General features: G+C 41.6%; 1 protein-coding gene across 23 annotated transcripts in view; it reads right to left on the reverse strand.

The window, feature by feature from the left end:
* LOC129770692 (protein tramtrack, beta isoform) overlaps nucleotides 1-18,210 on the reverse strand; it is a 618,642-nt gene that overhangs the window by 40,269 nt on the left and 560,163 nt on the right. For 2 of the 23 annotated variants that reach the window (XM_055773843.1, XM_055773852.1), the window contains exon 8: nucleotides 9,605-10,337. The exons of the other annotated variants lie outside the window; for them this stretch is intronic. In XM_055773843.1, the coding sequence (XP_055629818.1) occupies nucleotides 9,605-10,337 (733 nt within the window). The remainder of the gene's footprint in view (nucleotides 1-9,604; nucleotides 10,338-18,210) is intronic. 23 annotated transcript variants of the gene reach the window in all.

Genomic DNA, 18,210 nt, shown 5'->3' on the forward strand with positions numbered 1-18,210 from the left:
CCAATCGTCGTGGAAACCGATAAAATCGTTGAAATCATCCAACATGAGAGCACTCGCTCGATTGGCCAGGAACTGGGTATGGACCATAAAACCGTTTGGAACCATTTGCAGAAGATTGGATTCCAAAAAAAGCTGGATGTATGGGTGTCACACGAGTTGACGCAATTTTTTAGACCGAATCAACACGATGCGATGCACTGCTGAAACGGAACGAACTCGACCCATTTTTGAAGAAGATGGTGACTGGTGATGAAAAGTGGATCACGTACGACAACATAAAGTGAAAAAAGTCGTGGTCGAAGCGCGGTGAGCCGGCCCAAACCGTGGCCCGGATTGACGGTCAGGAAGGTTTTGTTGTGTGTTTGGTGGGATTAGAAGGGAATCATCCACTATGATCTGCTCAACTATGGCCAGACCCTCAACTCGGTTCTCTACTGTGGGCAACGTTTGAAGCAGGCGATTGACCAAAAACGGCAAAAAATTGATCAATAGGATTGGTGTTGTTTTCCACCAAGACAACGCTCGGCCTCACACATCTTTGATGACCCGCCAGAAGCTACGGTAGCTCGGATGGGATTTCCTATTGCACCCACCGTATAGTCCGGATCTGGCTCCAAGCGATTATCATCTCTTCCGGTCCATGCAAAACGATCTTGGTGATACTAAGTTGGCCTCAAAAGAGGCTTGCAAAAACTGGCTGTCTGAGTTTTTTGCAAATAAGGAGGGGTTTCATAAGGGGGGGATAAAGTTTGTTTGTTTTGCAAATTTGCGAACAAAACGGCGCATATTTGTTCTCAATTGGATAATTTTAAGTATGTTAAATAAAGCGTCAAATTTCGATCAGAAATACGACATTTCTTTTTCCCCAACCCTATACTATGCAAAAACTGCACAACGTTTTTACCTCAGAAGGCATTCGCAGAATATGCACGAAAGAAGCTCTATGCTTGCACTTCCTTCACCTTTTTCTCAGAAATCTTTCAAAGTATTCATTCATTGAGATTTGATTCAAATGCAGCTTGAAACAAATGATTACTAAACCAACGGCAGTCCTACGTTTGTATCACATGAATAACCCCTAGTTTCCCCTAGTTTTCCCTGTGATCGAAAAAAAATCGGAAAAAATAGGAGCAACAGAAATAGCTGCACAAAAAAGTGTAATGTCACAAGTAGGCTTGATATATTGTGACTCACCCGTACAGATTTATCTGGAAAGGTACAGATTTTTTCGTTATTTTTGGTACAGATTTTTTCCGCGTGTGAAATTTCTTACATTTGAGCGAAGCCACATAAAGGTGATGTTGTAGTGTAGTGTAGTCTTCGGCTAATACGTCGGTATAAGCACTGCGTTCGCAGATGATTTAAATTTTTAAATGAGTTACCTTTTCAATGATAGCTCAGACACACAATCTAACCACACACGATCGACTAACTAAAATCGTAAAGATTAATATCTGGAACAACGATAACCTGCTAACTTATTACTTAGCATGGACGAATGGACGAAAGGTGGGAAAACCGCGCACTTCCACCGTTTTCAGCTAACAGCAGTAGAATGTGCGAGCCAGGAATTTCTCAGATTAGGGAAAGTGAAATCATGCCTACTTATGCAGCTTTTCCCGAAAGCCGCACGCAAAAATCCAAGATAAAAGCTGGCCGTCTCGTTCTAGTTTCGAATAACCGCATTCCAGTCTTCACGATCAAGAAGCAGCATACTAGAAAGCTCTCGCGGAAATCTCTCCCAGTCTCTTTGATCTGAATATTAGTGCAGGAAAGCGAATAAGTTTTACACCGCTTGTAAGATCGGCTCAACCCATATACTCATTATCTACCTTAGGGCAAATACATCAAGAATATGTTTTGCCCTAGAACATTTCATACTGCTGACCGCTACAAACACATTCCGAATGTTGATTGTGACATCTGGTGAATCTACCTTGGAGCGAAACAACGTTTATCGAAGTTCGAAAAATGTTCTCGGAGGGTCGGAAGCACGAGCAGGTCAACAATTGAAATCGAACATAAGTAATTCGTGGGTGTACAAAAATTGTGATATAGTGTCGGAATGGAAATCGTAAACTTCCACCGATCACTCACAGTTCCACTAAACACACGCCCAAATCATAATGAGGTACTTTTCTCCCGCGAATCAGATCATATTCTCACACCCAAATTGTATGGAACAATTGAATAAAGAAAGATGAAACACGTGTTTTTCATTTTTTTACCCGAATTTCGCTTACGACGGCTAAAATCTCCACGATTCGAAGATTGATTCCAACATATGGTCCTTCGAGCCGGATAGGGACCGTCGGCGAATAATTTACGCGTTATATCCGTGAATTTCCTGAATCTCTATCCGGATAATCGATCCTAGAGTAGTGGACTATAATAATTGCAATATGTCGAGATGTGATAAAGCTAGCGTCTCGGACCAAGCTCATGAAGACAATAACATTGTATTCGGTAAATTATTTCGCGAAAAGAAATCGTTTGACGCGCGGTTGAAACGAGTCAATTATAATGTGAAGTAATTTTGTGAAGAAGGTGAAATTGACGACGTAGACATTCAACCAGAACTGGAAAGTCTACAAAATATCTGGAATGGTTAAATGAACGTTCATAAGCGGATGGTAAATGTATGTGCCGATAGTGAAGAGGATACGGTTCTTGACGAAATGTCCAATTTCGAAGAAAAATCGATCGAGTTGAAAACCACGCTTCTGAAATTATTGCGAAGAGTCGAACAATCCACGTAGCCACGCTACTGCACAAGTTGGCGCCAACGCCATTCAACAATTGGCTGAACAGCAAGCAGACTTTCTACGAACCTTTTCATCTACATTCACCAATCAATCACTAAACGCTACAACCGCTACTGTCAATAGGGATGTTAAATTACCGCGCGTGAATATTCCAATATTCAGTGGAAATTCCCTCGAATGGCAATCGTTTATCGATTTGTTCGGAAGCTTAGTGGACAATAATGCATCGCTACAAGATGGCCAAAAAATGTACTTTCTGAAATCTAACCTAGCTGGTGAGGCAGCTACGCTAATATCGCACCTCCGCATCGAAGACGCCAATTATTCTACAGCGTTACAAAAATTGAAGATTGCCGCACAGCACATCCGACGCTTTCTGAAGCAACCAACGCTGACATCAGCTACCGCAATTTGTGGACACCAAAGGCACCGCACTGCAATCATTGCAACCAATACGCTCGCAACACTTGTTCGCTCAAAATCAAAATCCTAAATTTCGCAGCGCGAATACTCTCGTATCGTCAACTCAAAATAGTGATGAGAAAGTTTGCAAATACTGCTACAAATTACCACATTCGCTATATCAGTGTGGTGAATTTTTCTATGCGTCTCCTAAAGATCGACTTTCTTTCGTGCGCAAACAAAATTTGTGTTTCAATTGTTTGAAGGCACATAGAGGCCAGGTGTGCACATTCAGCAGCTGCAGGACGTGCGGAGAATCGCATCACACTCGTTTACACGAGGCTTTCACATCGTCAGCATCTCCAGATCAAACGAATCGTACACCATCGCAATACCCGAACTTATCGTAGGCGTCGCAATTGCTTATTTCATCTCTCACGCTGGTCGATAATATCATCGATACAAATGTACTTCTGCTAACCGCTACAGTGAACGTGTATGATAGATACGGTAGACCACATGCTTGTAGAGCAGTTCTCGATTGTGCCTCTCACACAAGCTATATCGCGAGTGATCTATGCAGAAAGCCTTATCTGTCAACAACTAGCGTTTACTTCGAATTCAGTGGCATTGCTGGTTCAAAAGGTCACGCTAAAATGGGTACACTAGTAATATTTTCATCGCGTTGTTCAAACTACAAAAATGTTGCACCTTGTGTAGTTTTGGATCGTTTCCCATCCGAATCGCCACTAAAACCCATAGACATCAGTCAGTGGCCCATTCCTGCTGCCATATACTTGCCTGATCCACAGTTTCATCACTCGAACAAAATCAGCTTGCTATTGGGCAAAAAGTTATTTTTCGAATTACTCGAACCAATCACAATTCGTCTCAGCGCCGATGACTCTCTATCATTGCTACAGAATACCAAGCTCGGCTGGTATCCGGTGGATTTCTTCTTCTTGAATGGCCTTAACGTTCCCTGTGGAACTTTTTCCGTCTCAACGTATGCATTAACTAGCGTCATTTATTAATACTTAGTTGAGATTTCTTAAGTCAAATAACACGCCTTGAATGTATTCCGAGGGGCAACAAGCTCTTGAATACGCGTGATCACAGTGCAAGTCGAAGGAAATTTCTTTGACGAAAAATCCTCCGGCCAGAACGGGAATCGAACCTGAACACCCGGCATGATAATGTGAGACGCTAACCACTCGGCCACGGGTGCACATAACCGGTGGATTTTAGGAGGCTAATTACAGCAGTGAAGGCGCAGTGTCATCTTGTGTACTGGCTTCATTCCAGATTATTGTGTGCAAAATCGAAGCTTGTACCTATCGGTAACGGAAGAACCACGATACCGCGTTTGGAGTTGTGTGCTGCTGTTATTCTTGCTAGGCTGTTGAAGAATGTCACCGAAGCTCTCGATGAGCAATTCCATGAGATACATGTTTGGACTGATTCTCAGGTTGGATGAAAGGAGGTTCATCGAAGTCGCCAACAGGGTGGCCGAAATAGCGTCAACTCGATCGAGCACTTTCAGTTTATGTACACCATGTCCAGAACGCGCATTTCAGTGAGGAAATTCAACGTTTGGAGAAGAATAAGAATATTTCGCCAAGTAGCGCTCTTCGACAGCTAGATCCACTCATCGAAAAAGATGGAGTGCTCAGGGTGGGCGGAAGGCTCCAAAAATCTGGACTCAGCTACGACACCAAACACCAAATTTTGCTTCCTAGAAATTCTATACTTACGTCTTTGATACTTGTTGACGCTCACCATGATCATCATCATTGTGGGCCCCAAACATTACTCGCTGTCTCACGCCGTCGTTTCTTGATAATTCGAGGAGCAAGCGTAGCAAGAAAGGTGTTGCTCTAGCAACGAGGGTGAACAATTCTCCGAACTTTAAACAAGTTTTTTTTTAAATCGTACGGTTAACATTTCGTTTCGTGGTTACTCGTAAGTTTTACCCGGATCGGGAGTATTCCTGTTCTGTATTCTACTAAGCCTTTCTTTTACCGAATTTCAATAATTAATTTATATCATTTCAGGTCCGCAAACTGTCGCTCGGAACAACTTGGATTCAAATTCAATTTCCTGATCTACTTATTCGAAATTTTATCTGTATATATAAAAATGTATTTCTGTCTGTCTGTCTGTCTGATTCTTATGGAATCGGAAACTACTGAACCGATCAACATGAAAATTGGTATGTAGGGGTTTTTGGGGCCGGGGAAGGTTTTCGTGCTAGGTTGAGACCCCTTTCCCCTCTCTAAGGGGGGGGCTGCCGTACAAATGAAACACAAATTTCTGAATTACTCGAGAATTAATCAAGTAAACGAAACCAAATTTGGCATGTGGAGGTTTTAGGATGCAATAAATAGTTCTATGGTGGTTAGACACTTCTCCCGCTCTCTAAGAGTAGGCTGTCATACAAATGAAACACAAATTTCTGCATAACTCGAAAACTAATCACGCACAATTTGGGATTTGAGGGTTTTTGGGTATGAGAAATGTTTCTATGATGGTATGACACCCCTCCCTTCTCTGGAATGGAGAAGGGGTCCCATAAATATATTACACATATTTCAACCAAAAATATTCCAACCAAACATGACAATTGAAAATTTTCGGATAACTCTGATAAGTGCTAAGTGCTGTTAGTCCATTTGATGTTTGCGCTAGCGAAATTGATCTTTGTTCGAAACTGGAAATAGATGTTAATGTGACGAATCGCACTCTTAAATCTTCTTCTATCTAAACCAAAAAAAAGGATCGCCGGATGTGTTGATATGAGCAGAACTCGAGGAAGGAATTGTCCGATTTAGGGCTGTCTCTATTCGATCATATTTTTTGTATCAAACATTTATTCCATGTAACGGAGAAACATGTTATTTGCAAGTCGTTGGAAAATTTTGAACGAGAATTGTGTCTGAAAATAATCTGATATTGTAACGATGAGTTTTGTTAGAAATACTAGGAATTTTATAGTAAAAAGTAAATTCAACGGGGACGAATATAAGATCAATCAATGAACAGTTCTGCGATTGGACCCATGAACATGCTTATAGTAAGAAAACGTGAATGTTTGAAGGTATTGATAACAAAAAACAAATTTTGGGCGGGGCGAAGTTTGCCGGGTCAGCTAGTCTTCAATAAAATCTCTTGCTCGCAAATTCAAATTCTATGCACTAAATTTTAAATTCAAATGATTTTCACTCCACTACTTCTTCCGGAATAATCTAGAAATGTATTTTTTCCTTTCCTATTAGTTGACGTTTTTAAATGTTGTCAACTTCACTCCGTTAGACATAGTTTTCTAATAATAGGTATCCCATTTATTGCGATACGATAGTAGGTGCCAATGTCCTGGAAAAAAGGTAATGAAGATGGTAGAGTTTCGAGCGACATAGCATGCGCTGCCACAACTATTTCTCAAATAGTGACGTCAGTCGTTGTGTTTATCTTCGATTACTCACCGCATCCATGTGAAAATGCTATTTTCAGGAAGTAATTTATTAATGAAAAACGTACATTTTTTTAGAGTTCCCGCTGAATATGAGGCGAATGTGACAGCGTGCAGTGAATATTTGTGAAATTACGTCGAAAAAACCGGTTAAAAGTGATATTTACATGTGCTATTTTCACTCCCCCGCGTTCATAGAAACAAACGGAGTTTCATTATTTTAACGTTATGAAGTTGATGTTTCGAAGGCTCTCAGTGTCGGAGTGTATATTGTGAGAGAATAATCGCCAATTATTCAAAATTTCACCGAAAATGTTACTGATTTCGAGAAGTAAGCAAACGACTGCTCTCTAGATCTTTTTACCACATAAGTAATCGAAATAAGCCACGATACAATTGCCATCTGTTAAAAAACAAACAGTTGAATGATTTCATTAGAATTTTGGCTCAAATTATCATGCAACCGTGAGTATTTTCAACATTGTTTTGTTTCTTCCATATACATTCCATATTGAATGCAAATAATTACGACATGATATTTTGCTTGCCAATACAGATATACTTCGCCTACTGCTCCACCTCCATATGTACCTCATTGAGTAGGTGCAGTGTCGCGTAAGGGGCGTACGCAACAAAAGGTATATCGACAATGCATCACATGCGCTCGAGCAAAGCCATCCCCAATTATTCTAAAGATGGGTCAGCTACCCTCCGAACGAGTGGCGCCAAGTCCACCGTTCCTGTATACTGGTGTTGATCATGCTGGACCAGTCAACATCGTAGGCCGACGCACGCGAGGGGCAGTTGTGAGCAAGGGATACATTGTCCTATTCGTCTGTCTCTCCATAAAGGCGATCCATCTGGAAGCTGTGTAGGAACTAAGTAGCGCTGCATTTCTAGCAGCATTCCCTCACTTTCACAGTCGCTATGGTTCCGTGGAGCTGCTGAGCAGCTGAAGGCGAACCATAATTTAACCAATTCTACCGATTACAACCATGAGGTGACAGATTTCTCAACCAACAAAGGTGTAGAGTGGTGTTTTGTACCAGCACGATCCCCACATCACGGCGGCTTGTGGAAAGCCGCTATCGAGAGCGCTAAACAGCATTTGGGAAAAAACTACTAGCAACCACAATTTCACATACGAGGAATTATCTACACTTCTCTCGGGGTATCCGCCACAATGAATTCGCGGCCAATCTCACCAATATCAACAAACCTTACTGATCCTCAACCTTTGACACCGGCACATATGCTCATCGGGAGACCACTCACTACGGTTCCAATCGCTTGGAACGCAACATTGCTTCAATGTTCAGGTGGTATACATTCAACGACTCGCCCAAGAGCTCCGATGTAGATGGCAAGCAGAATACGTTCGAAACCTGCAGCGCTTAAGCAAGTGGCGAACATAGAAATAGGTGATTTCATGCTCTTAGTAGACGATAACTACAAATCAAAGCAGTGGCCATTAGGACGGGTATTTGAGGTGTTCCCGGGCGGTGATGGTCTGATCCGCGTAGTATCACTACAAACAGCAAATGGAACGACTAGTCAAGATGTGCGGCTAATCCGTGTGCTCCCCATTGACGATGATGAGTTTGCGCCAGGTAGATTAGGAGCTAAAATTCCCGATCGGAATTTAGTGGGCGACATATGTCGGAAGGGAAATCGTAAACTTCCGCCGATCACTCGCAGTACCACTAAACACACACCCAAATCATGATGAGGTACTTTCTCCTGCGAATCTGATCGTATTCTCACACCCAAATTGTATGGAACAATTGAATAAACAAATAGTCTGAATTTATATCTTGAAGATAAAACACGCGTTTTTCATTTTTTACTCGCATTTCGCTTACGACAGCTAAAATGTCCACGATTCGAAGATTGATTCCAACAGATAGAGTGGTCCACTCTATCGCATTCCATTAAGCATTTCCATAGCCATAGCCGATTTAGCTTCAGCACTACGAAGGATTTTCTCTAGAGATAGGCAATAGGTAAAAATCGAAGATGAACCGAAACACGTGTAAGAAAAGCAGTTGTCAAAAATTAATTGAACTTTCAAAATAGCCGTACTTGTCAGCATAAGTGAGAGACATGAGTACCAACATAATGCCACACAAAAAATCTAGAATCGAATATACATAACCCGCGTAAATTCGAAAGTCGCGATACTTTTTGAACAGACCTCGTAATTCGCAGACATTTTATCTTTCTATTGAAGTGACAATCATGTCATCTTGACTCACCTATACAAATACCTAATACAAACAAGACACCAGATTTGGGTTCAGTAGGGGCAAGAGGACGATTGATTGCCTTTTGCTGCTTTCTTCATAAATTTGGATAGCCTACCTCAGAAAACAAAATATCTTGTACATTTGGCATATACTTCAGTTTAAATAGAGTTGCTGTCAAATTGCATAGTTTGTTCTATAACATATTTTGTGAGTACCGTTTGATTCTATCTCACGGAGGATCGGCAGTAAATCGAATCTGCTAAATGAGTCTTAGGAGGTTCCCCTTTTACAGAGTGTACCTGAGCCTGAATTCTCTATGTAGAAACATGAAATGATCGTCTTTTCCAAGAAGCATAGACCAGCGCAACCAAAGCCTTAACTTTTGGATCTTGTGGTCTGATTCGACTCCAATGTACTTGGGAAATCCATATTGGGTATCTGAAGGTATATGGAGCCAACAAAGAATAAACATTCTCCGTAGATTTACCGACATCCGTGGGACACATATCCAAATGATCTGACTAAATTGTATCGAAAAACTATTCTCTCAGCGATATAGTAAAATTGTCTGGGATGGCGTTTATCGAATTCTTGTAATGTTCGCTGCATTTTTTTTGCAATGCATTGCAAAACTCTCTGATTGAAATTTCGATACATGAGCCTTGTTGTACAATGTTTGGATTACAACCCCAAAATATAGAATGTCAGTGTATACCACCTACCTGTATGCACCCGACAGTGATCCTTCATGTGATGCCTCAGTTTGAAGGCCTTACCGCAGAACTCGCACTTGAAGGGCCGGTCCCCGGTGTGCACCGGCAGATGGGTGATCAGCGAAGACACGTCGGGAAAACTCTTGCCACAGAACTTACACAGCACCACGTTACCCTGGTCAGCGGCGGCCGCATTCCCAGATGCCGCTGCGGCGGCTTGTGCAGCTACGGCGGCGGCAAACTCCAGCTCCATTGGCGAGGCTCCATCCGGTGGTTCCAGGATTTGGTCCAGCGGTGGGCCGGTCCGATGTGGCGTGAAATGGGGCGACGTCAGCTGCGAGGGCGACGGAGACGATTGCACGAGGGAAGCAGCCGCCGCGGCTACCGCTGCTTGGGCCGCCTGCTGGTGTTGGGCCTGCTGGGTCAGCTCGTGATGTTGCTGCTGGAGCAGCGCCAGATGCGACGGATGTATCAGGTGGGCCGTTTCGCGGTATTTGAGCGTCTCCAGCGAGTGCGACAGTATATGTCGGGTCAGTTTACTCTGGTTCGGGAAGGTCGCCCCACAATACATGCACGGATATATCGGACCAGGCCCGCCACCACCACCACAGGGCACCTGGTCCGGACCGACACCGACACCACCACTGCCACTACCGAGCCCCAGCGATGGGCCACCGAGACCGCTCGGACAGAGACTACCGCTAACGACACTACCGCTGGCGGCATGCGGTTCTGATGCTTCCTGTAAACCAAACAAAAATCGGACATCAACTTCTTTTGCTACTGTTTGTTTGTAGTTTTGTTTTTTAAATTTTTGAACATCGTTCCATTTGACTTTCGTGGCTCGATTACTGACTAACGGTTACGCAAGGTCGGGTAAATGATAAGGTAACAAAATTTCAACGCTAGCAAACGTGAACCAAATCAACGGAAAATCAAGAAAGGAAGATCCTCTGCGGAAAATAAAACGAAACGCGTTCGATTCGTAAGAGATCGCTTGGGACACGTGTTCCATAAATCTCTAAATCACAGAGAAAACGAATAAAAACACACATCCGCATGTTCCAATGACTAGCGTTCATAAGAAGGTAAACATGAAAAAAAATATGGACAACAAACCGTTTTATTATTCAATTTACTCTTTCGTGTGCTCTATATTTGTTTTGGTTTGGGATCGTACTGAATGACAGCTTAATTTTTTTTTGACGTTTGGCGCCTCGCTTGGTTGGTTTGGCAAGTTTCTGCATGATTATTTTGTGATTTGCTAAACACGATCTCCTAGTTCGTTTCATCATTTGAACTCAAACTGATTTGGAGGTTCTATTTCGACTTGTGTATTTTTTTTTCTCGACATCATAAAACCGAGGTTCTTACAGAACAAGATGTGTATATTGTAAAAAAAAAAGAAAGTCGGTTTACATTGCTGACTCTTACTTTAGTTTTGTTTTGCGAAAGAGATTGAAAGAGAGAGAGAAAAGTAAAATTGAAATGAACAGCAATGGAAAATAATCTAAGAAAGGGGACTTAGAATAATAAGGAACACGAACATAAAAAAGGGGTGGGGGAAATAACGAAATCATTGGAACCGGCTGCCGCTGGAACGCGGATTGTAAACTTTCCGTTTGTTTCTTTTATCATTTTCATGATGTTGTATCTCTTGTAATGGTATTAAATAACCAAAAATGTTTGTTTTATTTTTTTCTGTTTTCTTCAAGAAGTTGAAATTCGATTTTTGTCTGGTTGTATTGGGCATATTTTGTTTTATTTTAGGATTTCAGAAGCGCAAGCGCAACAACGATTGTTTTTTCTTTAGGTTGATTCGACTAAGTGACTGATTATTGACCGATTGACTTCCGTAGAATTCGCTTGGATGCTGTTTTTTTGTTTGTTTTGTTTCGCAGGAAGGACGGATGGAAAGCGCCAGAGAGACAGAAAAAAATAGCTGGTGTTGGATTCAATACCTTGTTTTTTTATGTTTCTCTGGTTGTGCTTTCCGAGGGGCCGGGTTTAATTTTGACAAAAATATCAATTGCTTCCATTTGCAGATAGGGTTTTGCCTTTCTCGCTTGTTTTTTTCTGAGTTTTTGTTTTTTGTTTTTGGTTTTGCTCTGTTCTGCTTAGGTATATACACAAAAAAATTTATATAAAAAACTTGACATATGAGAGAAAAACATTTGATTATAAATAGAAAAATGCACTCGATGGTAAAACAAAAACTGAACAAATACCGAAATTTCGTGTTTTGTTGCATTATAATTTTTTTCTCCAAATTTGTCAATTGAAAATAGAAACTAAAGGTTTACTCTGTATGCATTTATAATAAAAATATGTTTAGCACAGCCATGTTCAAAAAACGGAGATCAACTTCTTGACAGTTAATAAAAATAAACGTGTACTGAAAATTTGTTCCAAAATTCTGCTATTGTTTTTTTTTCGTTTGCCGAAAGGGTTGGAAACAAAAAGATTGAATTGCTTTAGGAAAAACGATTAAACTATGTTATGAATTGAGAACAAAATAAATACTCCGAAAAAGTAAAATGTTTAAATCTGTGAAACACATCAATTACGGAAAATACTATATACACATTTAGCACAATAGGAATTTAATATACAAATATATACAAATACATTTAGAAAAACATTCAAAAGGTAAAGAACGTTGGATTTTCGATCCCGATCGTTTCCATCCGGGTTGTTGAGCTCTGTACAACAATCGATTTCCTAGCGTAAGGTATCATTTTCGCGTTTCTCACAACCAAGTTGGGCGTCAAGCGTCGTCTGTTTACTTTAGTTCTTGCTTTTTTTCGTTCATGGCATTAATTCTATGTTATTTGCCGCTGCCGTGGAATCTGAGAAAGCGTTCACGCGATTTGCAGCGGCAGTGTTCCACGAAATGCATCCTACGCAGAGCCATCGGAGCCGTCAACGCGCGACGAAACAGCTTTCGAATGGGTTCAACGGGAGCCTTCCGCACGTCATTTGTGGAAGATCCCTCTTTCGTGTGCCATTCGCGGGAGGGAAATGGGGTGGAACGGGGGTGGAAAGGTGGGAAGCAAGTGAAAACTTTTTCTGACATGCATTACACCCGTCGCTTCCCGGAATTCAAAGTGCGTGCGCTACCAGTTTCGCTGCTGTCGTTGGGTTCTTTTGTTGCAGCTTTACCCGGAATGCATTGCGTTGGTTGTTATGCACCACCTGAGAGGGTGGTGGTGGTGGGCGCTTTACAGAGGGATTCTCGGAAGACAATTTACTAGCGCTAGCGCTATACTAGCTGGTGTCGGGATTTGAACGGTGCAACCTAATCTTAGCTATCTTTGTTGCTGTCATCATTTTGAATCGATTTTTTTTCTGCGTGGGCTGACTGAGGAGAATTCGTGAGCTTAGATAACGCTGTTTAAGGCTTGTTGTTCGTGCGAAAGTTAACTATGTAACAACGGAACGAAAGTTCCTCTGTACATAATGGTTGGATTTCATCCTAGTGACGGGTAATTTATTGTTATTCAATGTTGTTGTTCCGAACTGTGAATAGTACCTACTTAATATTCGTTCCAGGAAAATAATCGGAAATCTTTAAAGGACCCAGGTGGTGTCGATATAAACTGAACGCCCTTTGAATTTCAAACTAATCTCAAATATTTCTTCCATGGCAGATTGACTAGCGTTGTCAGTGCCAATCAAGGGAAACTGCGGGTGAGACAGACTGGTTGAGAACAAAAATATCTTTGGAAAACTTTTTTGCAGTCCAGTATTTTGTTTTTGAATTAATACGTCAATTCACACAAAAACATATTCTAATAATTATTGCTGGAATAGCCGAAACCGAAAAGTTAAATATTTTTGTAGTGCGGATGTAACGGATAGTTGGGTAAGTCAGACAGACAATGTGATACGTGAGGCGTAGAAATTTATGGCTCCCTCCCTCACCCCTCGCCCGAAAATCAATACTTTTGCGAAACAGTATGAAAAAAATGATCGTCTTTGCACACTTCCCATTAAGTTATACAACCAAACTCTAATCGATTACTCACAAGATATTAAATTTTCATCTGCTGTCGCACTGTATAGTGAAAAACGTCGAAAAGCTCGAGCTAGTGCTCTGAAAGTTAAATTTTCATTTTTCAATTTTCGGCAATGGTTTTGTTTGTATTGGTGAAAACATCGTTTTTTTTCGACACTGATGTCAGATAACATCATCTAAACAGCTATATCAATAAAATGTTATTCCTGAGTCGTAACGTTTCATGTCATGAAAATCAATAAAATAAAATTGTGTTGATATCAATACATATATTATTTTTCCGTTTAACGGGTCTGTAATGTAAGTTTTACCAATTTTAACATTGGTTGAGCAAATTGTATTGCAGAGCTCGAAACACTGCCACGGCTGCCTATGCTTTCAAAAACAGTAAACGGAAAAGTATTACATTCAATCAAAACGCCTCGGCAAACAAAGAGAAGGATTAAGGCTATGCGGAAGAACTTGTTAATACCAAAAGAGCCCCAATTCGCATGTGTTATAAATTTGAATTTTACTTCATATGCAAATACAATACACCAGTGTTTGTGAGAGAAGTAGTAGTAAAGTAAGTAAAAATGATGTTTTATTTACACTGGTTTATGGTTACATATTATTTACAGTTTAAGTGTTAAGCCTGAAGGGCCCGTCAGCTTTAATATATAAATTATTTTCCTATGACCAACATAGATTTTTCATTTGGAAGGTATTCTAACCATGTATACATCTCTTCTCAATAGGAGATATAGAGCTAATTTAATGAAAAGAAAATTTGATATCCTACCTAACTAATCCTAACTTAAACTAAACTATGCTGAACTAAATTGCCAGATCATTGATGATGCGATGATCAGATCTTTGGCAAGATTCTCTGAACCTAGCCAGAATTATTATTTTTCTCTCAACCAACATTTGAAGACCAGCCAGACGATGGATCTCAGTGTTTCTAGTTCTTGGAGGACTGCCAAGTATCATCCTAAGTAGTTTATTCTGGACAATTTGCTATTTAGTATGATGTATTTTTGCGCATGACTCCCAAACCGGCAAAGCGTATTCTATCAACGGAAGTATTATTTGCTTGTGTATAGCAAGCTTGTTTTTGATGGACAATGACGATCTCCTATTGATCAGTGGATATAAAACTTTCTTGAGGATATTACATTTATTAATTATTTTGTCCACATGGGGACGGAATAGTAAATTGGCATCGATTGTGAGACCCAGGTAAACCACTTCCCTCGACCATTCAATGGGAGTGTTATTGAGGCTGACATACACATCATTAGGCGGAACAAGCTTATGTGATCTAGAGTGTGGGAACAGAATGGCCTGTGTCTTAGCCGCATTGATACAAATTTTCCAGCTACTGAAATAGCCGGACAAAACATCGAGGCCCTCCTGCAGTCTTCTCGTTAGAGCACGGATCACTCGACCCTTATAGATGATGGCAGTGTCATCGGCGAATAAAGACAGAATACCACCACCTGGAAGGGGAGGAACATCTGATGTGAAGATGTTAAACAGGATAGGTTCTAGAACGCTACCCTGAGGAACCCCCGCATCTACTCTGAACGTATCAGAATAAGAAGTCCCCAGAAAGACCCTGAAAGATCTGCCCGCTAAATAGCTACTGACGATCTTCACAAGGAAGATCGGAATGTTGTATCTATGAAGCTTGGACACAAGGCCATCATGCCAGACATTGTCGAACGCCTTCTCGACGTCCAACAATGCCATCGCGGATGTTTTTGAAATGCTCTTGTTCCGCCTAATGATGTTAGTTACCCGTGCAAGCTGATGTACAGATGAGTGACCTTTTCTGAATCCAAATTGTTCCTGAAGGATGACATCATTTTGGTTTGAGAACTCCAGTAAACGACTGACAATCATCTTTTCGAATATTTTCGAGATGGAGGATAACAGACTGATTGGGCGATAGCTTTTGGCATTGGTGGGATCTTTACCATGCTTGAGAATTGGAATAACTTTAGCTGACTTCCATTGAGAAGGGAAGTAGCCAAGCTCCAAGCACTTATTGAAGACTGCTGTCAGGTGATTAAAGAAGTCAACACTCAAGTTTTTCAACTCCAGATTGACCACTCCATCGATTCCAGCAGCCTTCATGTTTTTGGTGGATTTTATGACCGCTATCACCTCATCAGCTGATATTTTTGAATCCTCTGATAAAACTATTGGTTGTTCTGCAATCCTAGCTATGTCCTCTACTACTACAGGCTCGTGTGGACTGATCATGGTGCGACCAAGATTGTGAGAGTTCACGAAGTGCTGACCTATGGCATTAGCCTTTTCAACTGGAGTAATGAGTAGGAAAGAATTCGAATTCTGATTAGGAGAGGAAAGTGGAGGGATGGGTCTCGGCTTATTTTTTAAAATTTTTGCTAGTTTCCAGAAAGGCTTTGCACAGTCTGGAAGCGAGCGGAGATGATTTGAAAATCTTCTATTTCTGAGATCCATCATTCTGGAATGGATAATCTTTTTGAGACTATTACAACTTGTCTTCAAATGAGGGTGGCCCGTACGCTGGTACTGTCTTCTAATTGTATTACGGAGCCTGATAAGCTCTTTGGTTGTACTGTCTAGGTTCAGAGAATTACTCACCAGTTGAGGTGTTGGTACATATTGGTCACGAGACCGGGTTATCGCATCATCAATCCGTTGCAGACACTGATCGATGTCATCTATTGTCTCCGGCATGGCAGCATAATTAACGAAGGAGTCGACACACTGTTGAAACCTTGCACAGTCGACACGGTGGTAGTTGCGTCGGTAAAACTGGGTTCTATTAACAGAAGAACCCACTTCGACCACCACAGGATAGTGGTCAGAACTGAGCTCCTGATAAACGACAGGATCAGAGATGTTCATCATGTTGGTAATGAAAATATCGATGATAGCGTGAACACCAGACCTAGTATTTAACCTGGTGGGTGTATCTGGGCTCAGGATCGTATAGAGACCTTCCTCAAGTCCTTGCTGGATAATGGAACCGTTGACGTTACGCCGGAAGTTGCCCCAGGCCTGGTGCTTTGCGTTGAGATCGCCAGCAACGATGTACTGACCTCGTCGCCTAGTCAGTTTGATGATGTCTTGATGAAAAGCTTCAGCCGACCCGTCGCTAAGAGTGGAATGTTTGGAGCAGTAGGCTGCTATGATGGTGATTGGGCCGGCGGTAGAATCCACTTCGACATCGATGGCCTCGATCATCTTGAGCTGAAAGCTTGGTAGCAGGCGACATCCAATATTGCCTCGCAGCGCGATAGTCACTCCACCACCTCCAGAATGGATCCGATCAAGTCGTACGAGGCGAAAATCGGGGATGTAAATATTCAGGTCTGGCTTGAGATGCGTCTCCGTGATGATGGCAATGTCAATTTTCTTCTCATTAAGGAAATCAGTAAGTTCAATATTTTTGTTCCTTACAGAACAAGCATTCCAATTTAGGATCTTGAGAGCGTCTTCAGGGTCCATATTTGTTCATGAAATTTAGCAGCACTCTAGTTGCAGCATCAATTTGATCTTCCTTGGAACGGCAAATGCGCAGCTCTCTGTACATATCCCGGACGAACACCATCATTTGGTCAGGTGTAAATAGGGAGTCATCATTCGACGGAAGGACTGAGGTGGCGTTGGTACTTGGGGAACCCCAGGATGAAGTTGGATTTAGCTGCACTGGCTGGACAGCAGCTGCGAGTCGTGATTGAACGGATGTGGATCGTTGAGGAATATCCTGTCCATGATTCAGAGGGAGTGGCATCAGATTTGGTACATTGTGTCGGAGAGGAGGATAATTCTCGATTGTCATCGAGGGAGGCTCTCGTCTCGCACGCCTGTGATGGTTTTTTGTGGACGCTTGTTTGCGAATATTGATGAATTCTTCTCTCTTGGGGCAGGCACGGTTGTTTCCTTCATGTTCGGCACCGCAATTAGCGCATTTTGGCTCAGCATTTGCTTCCATCCGATCACATTTTGATGTTTCGTGAGAACCAGCACATTTTCCACAACGTGATTTCATGTGACAGTTCCTAGAGCCATGGCCGAAGGATAAACAATTTTCACATTGTGTCACATCGCGTTTCTTCGGACGGTAATGCTCCCAATCAACAATAACGTTGAAAAGCGATTTAATTTTTCGGAGATCAGTCATGTTAATAGAACCTTTCTCTAAGTCTGCCAAGTATAGCAAATCTCTATAATTTTTGCCTTCAGCACGTTTCATGGGAAAAACTTTTAACGGATTGAGCTTAACTTTTTTCAGCTCCGGAAGTCCACGAATTACCACCTTCAGTGGCTGTTCCCTGGAGCATCATAGGTGAAATATTCATACTTTTTAGTTTGAAGATATTTTGCCGTTGTATCGAAGTCTGGAACAGTAGAACAAATGATTTTCGTGCCTATACTGCACAGTTTGAATAATGGATGAATTTGCTTCTCAGCAAGCTCATTCCGGAGCGTTGCAATTTCCTTCGTGGTAGTAAAGAGCGGTGGAACTTTCACTTTTCTCGGTATCGACGACTCGCTGGCAATTGGAACCGACAGTTCAGCAAAATGGTTACTCGCTAGAAGTCTAGAATTGGGATCC

The sequence above is a fragment of the Toxorhynchites rutilus genome, chromosome 1 (assembly GCF_029784135.1).
Source record: "Toxorhynchites rutilus septentrionalis strain SRP chromosome 1, ASM2978413v1, whole genome shotgun sequence".
Lineage (NCBI taxonomy): Eukaryota > Metazoa > Arthropoda > Insecta > Diptera > Culicidae > Toxorhynchites > Toxorhynchites rutilus.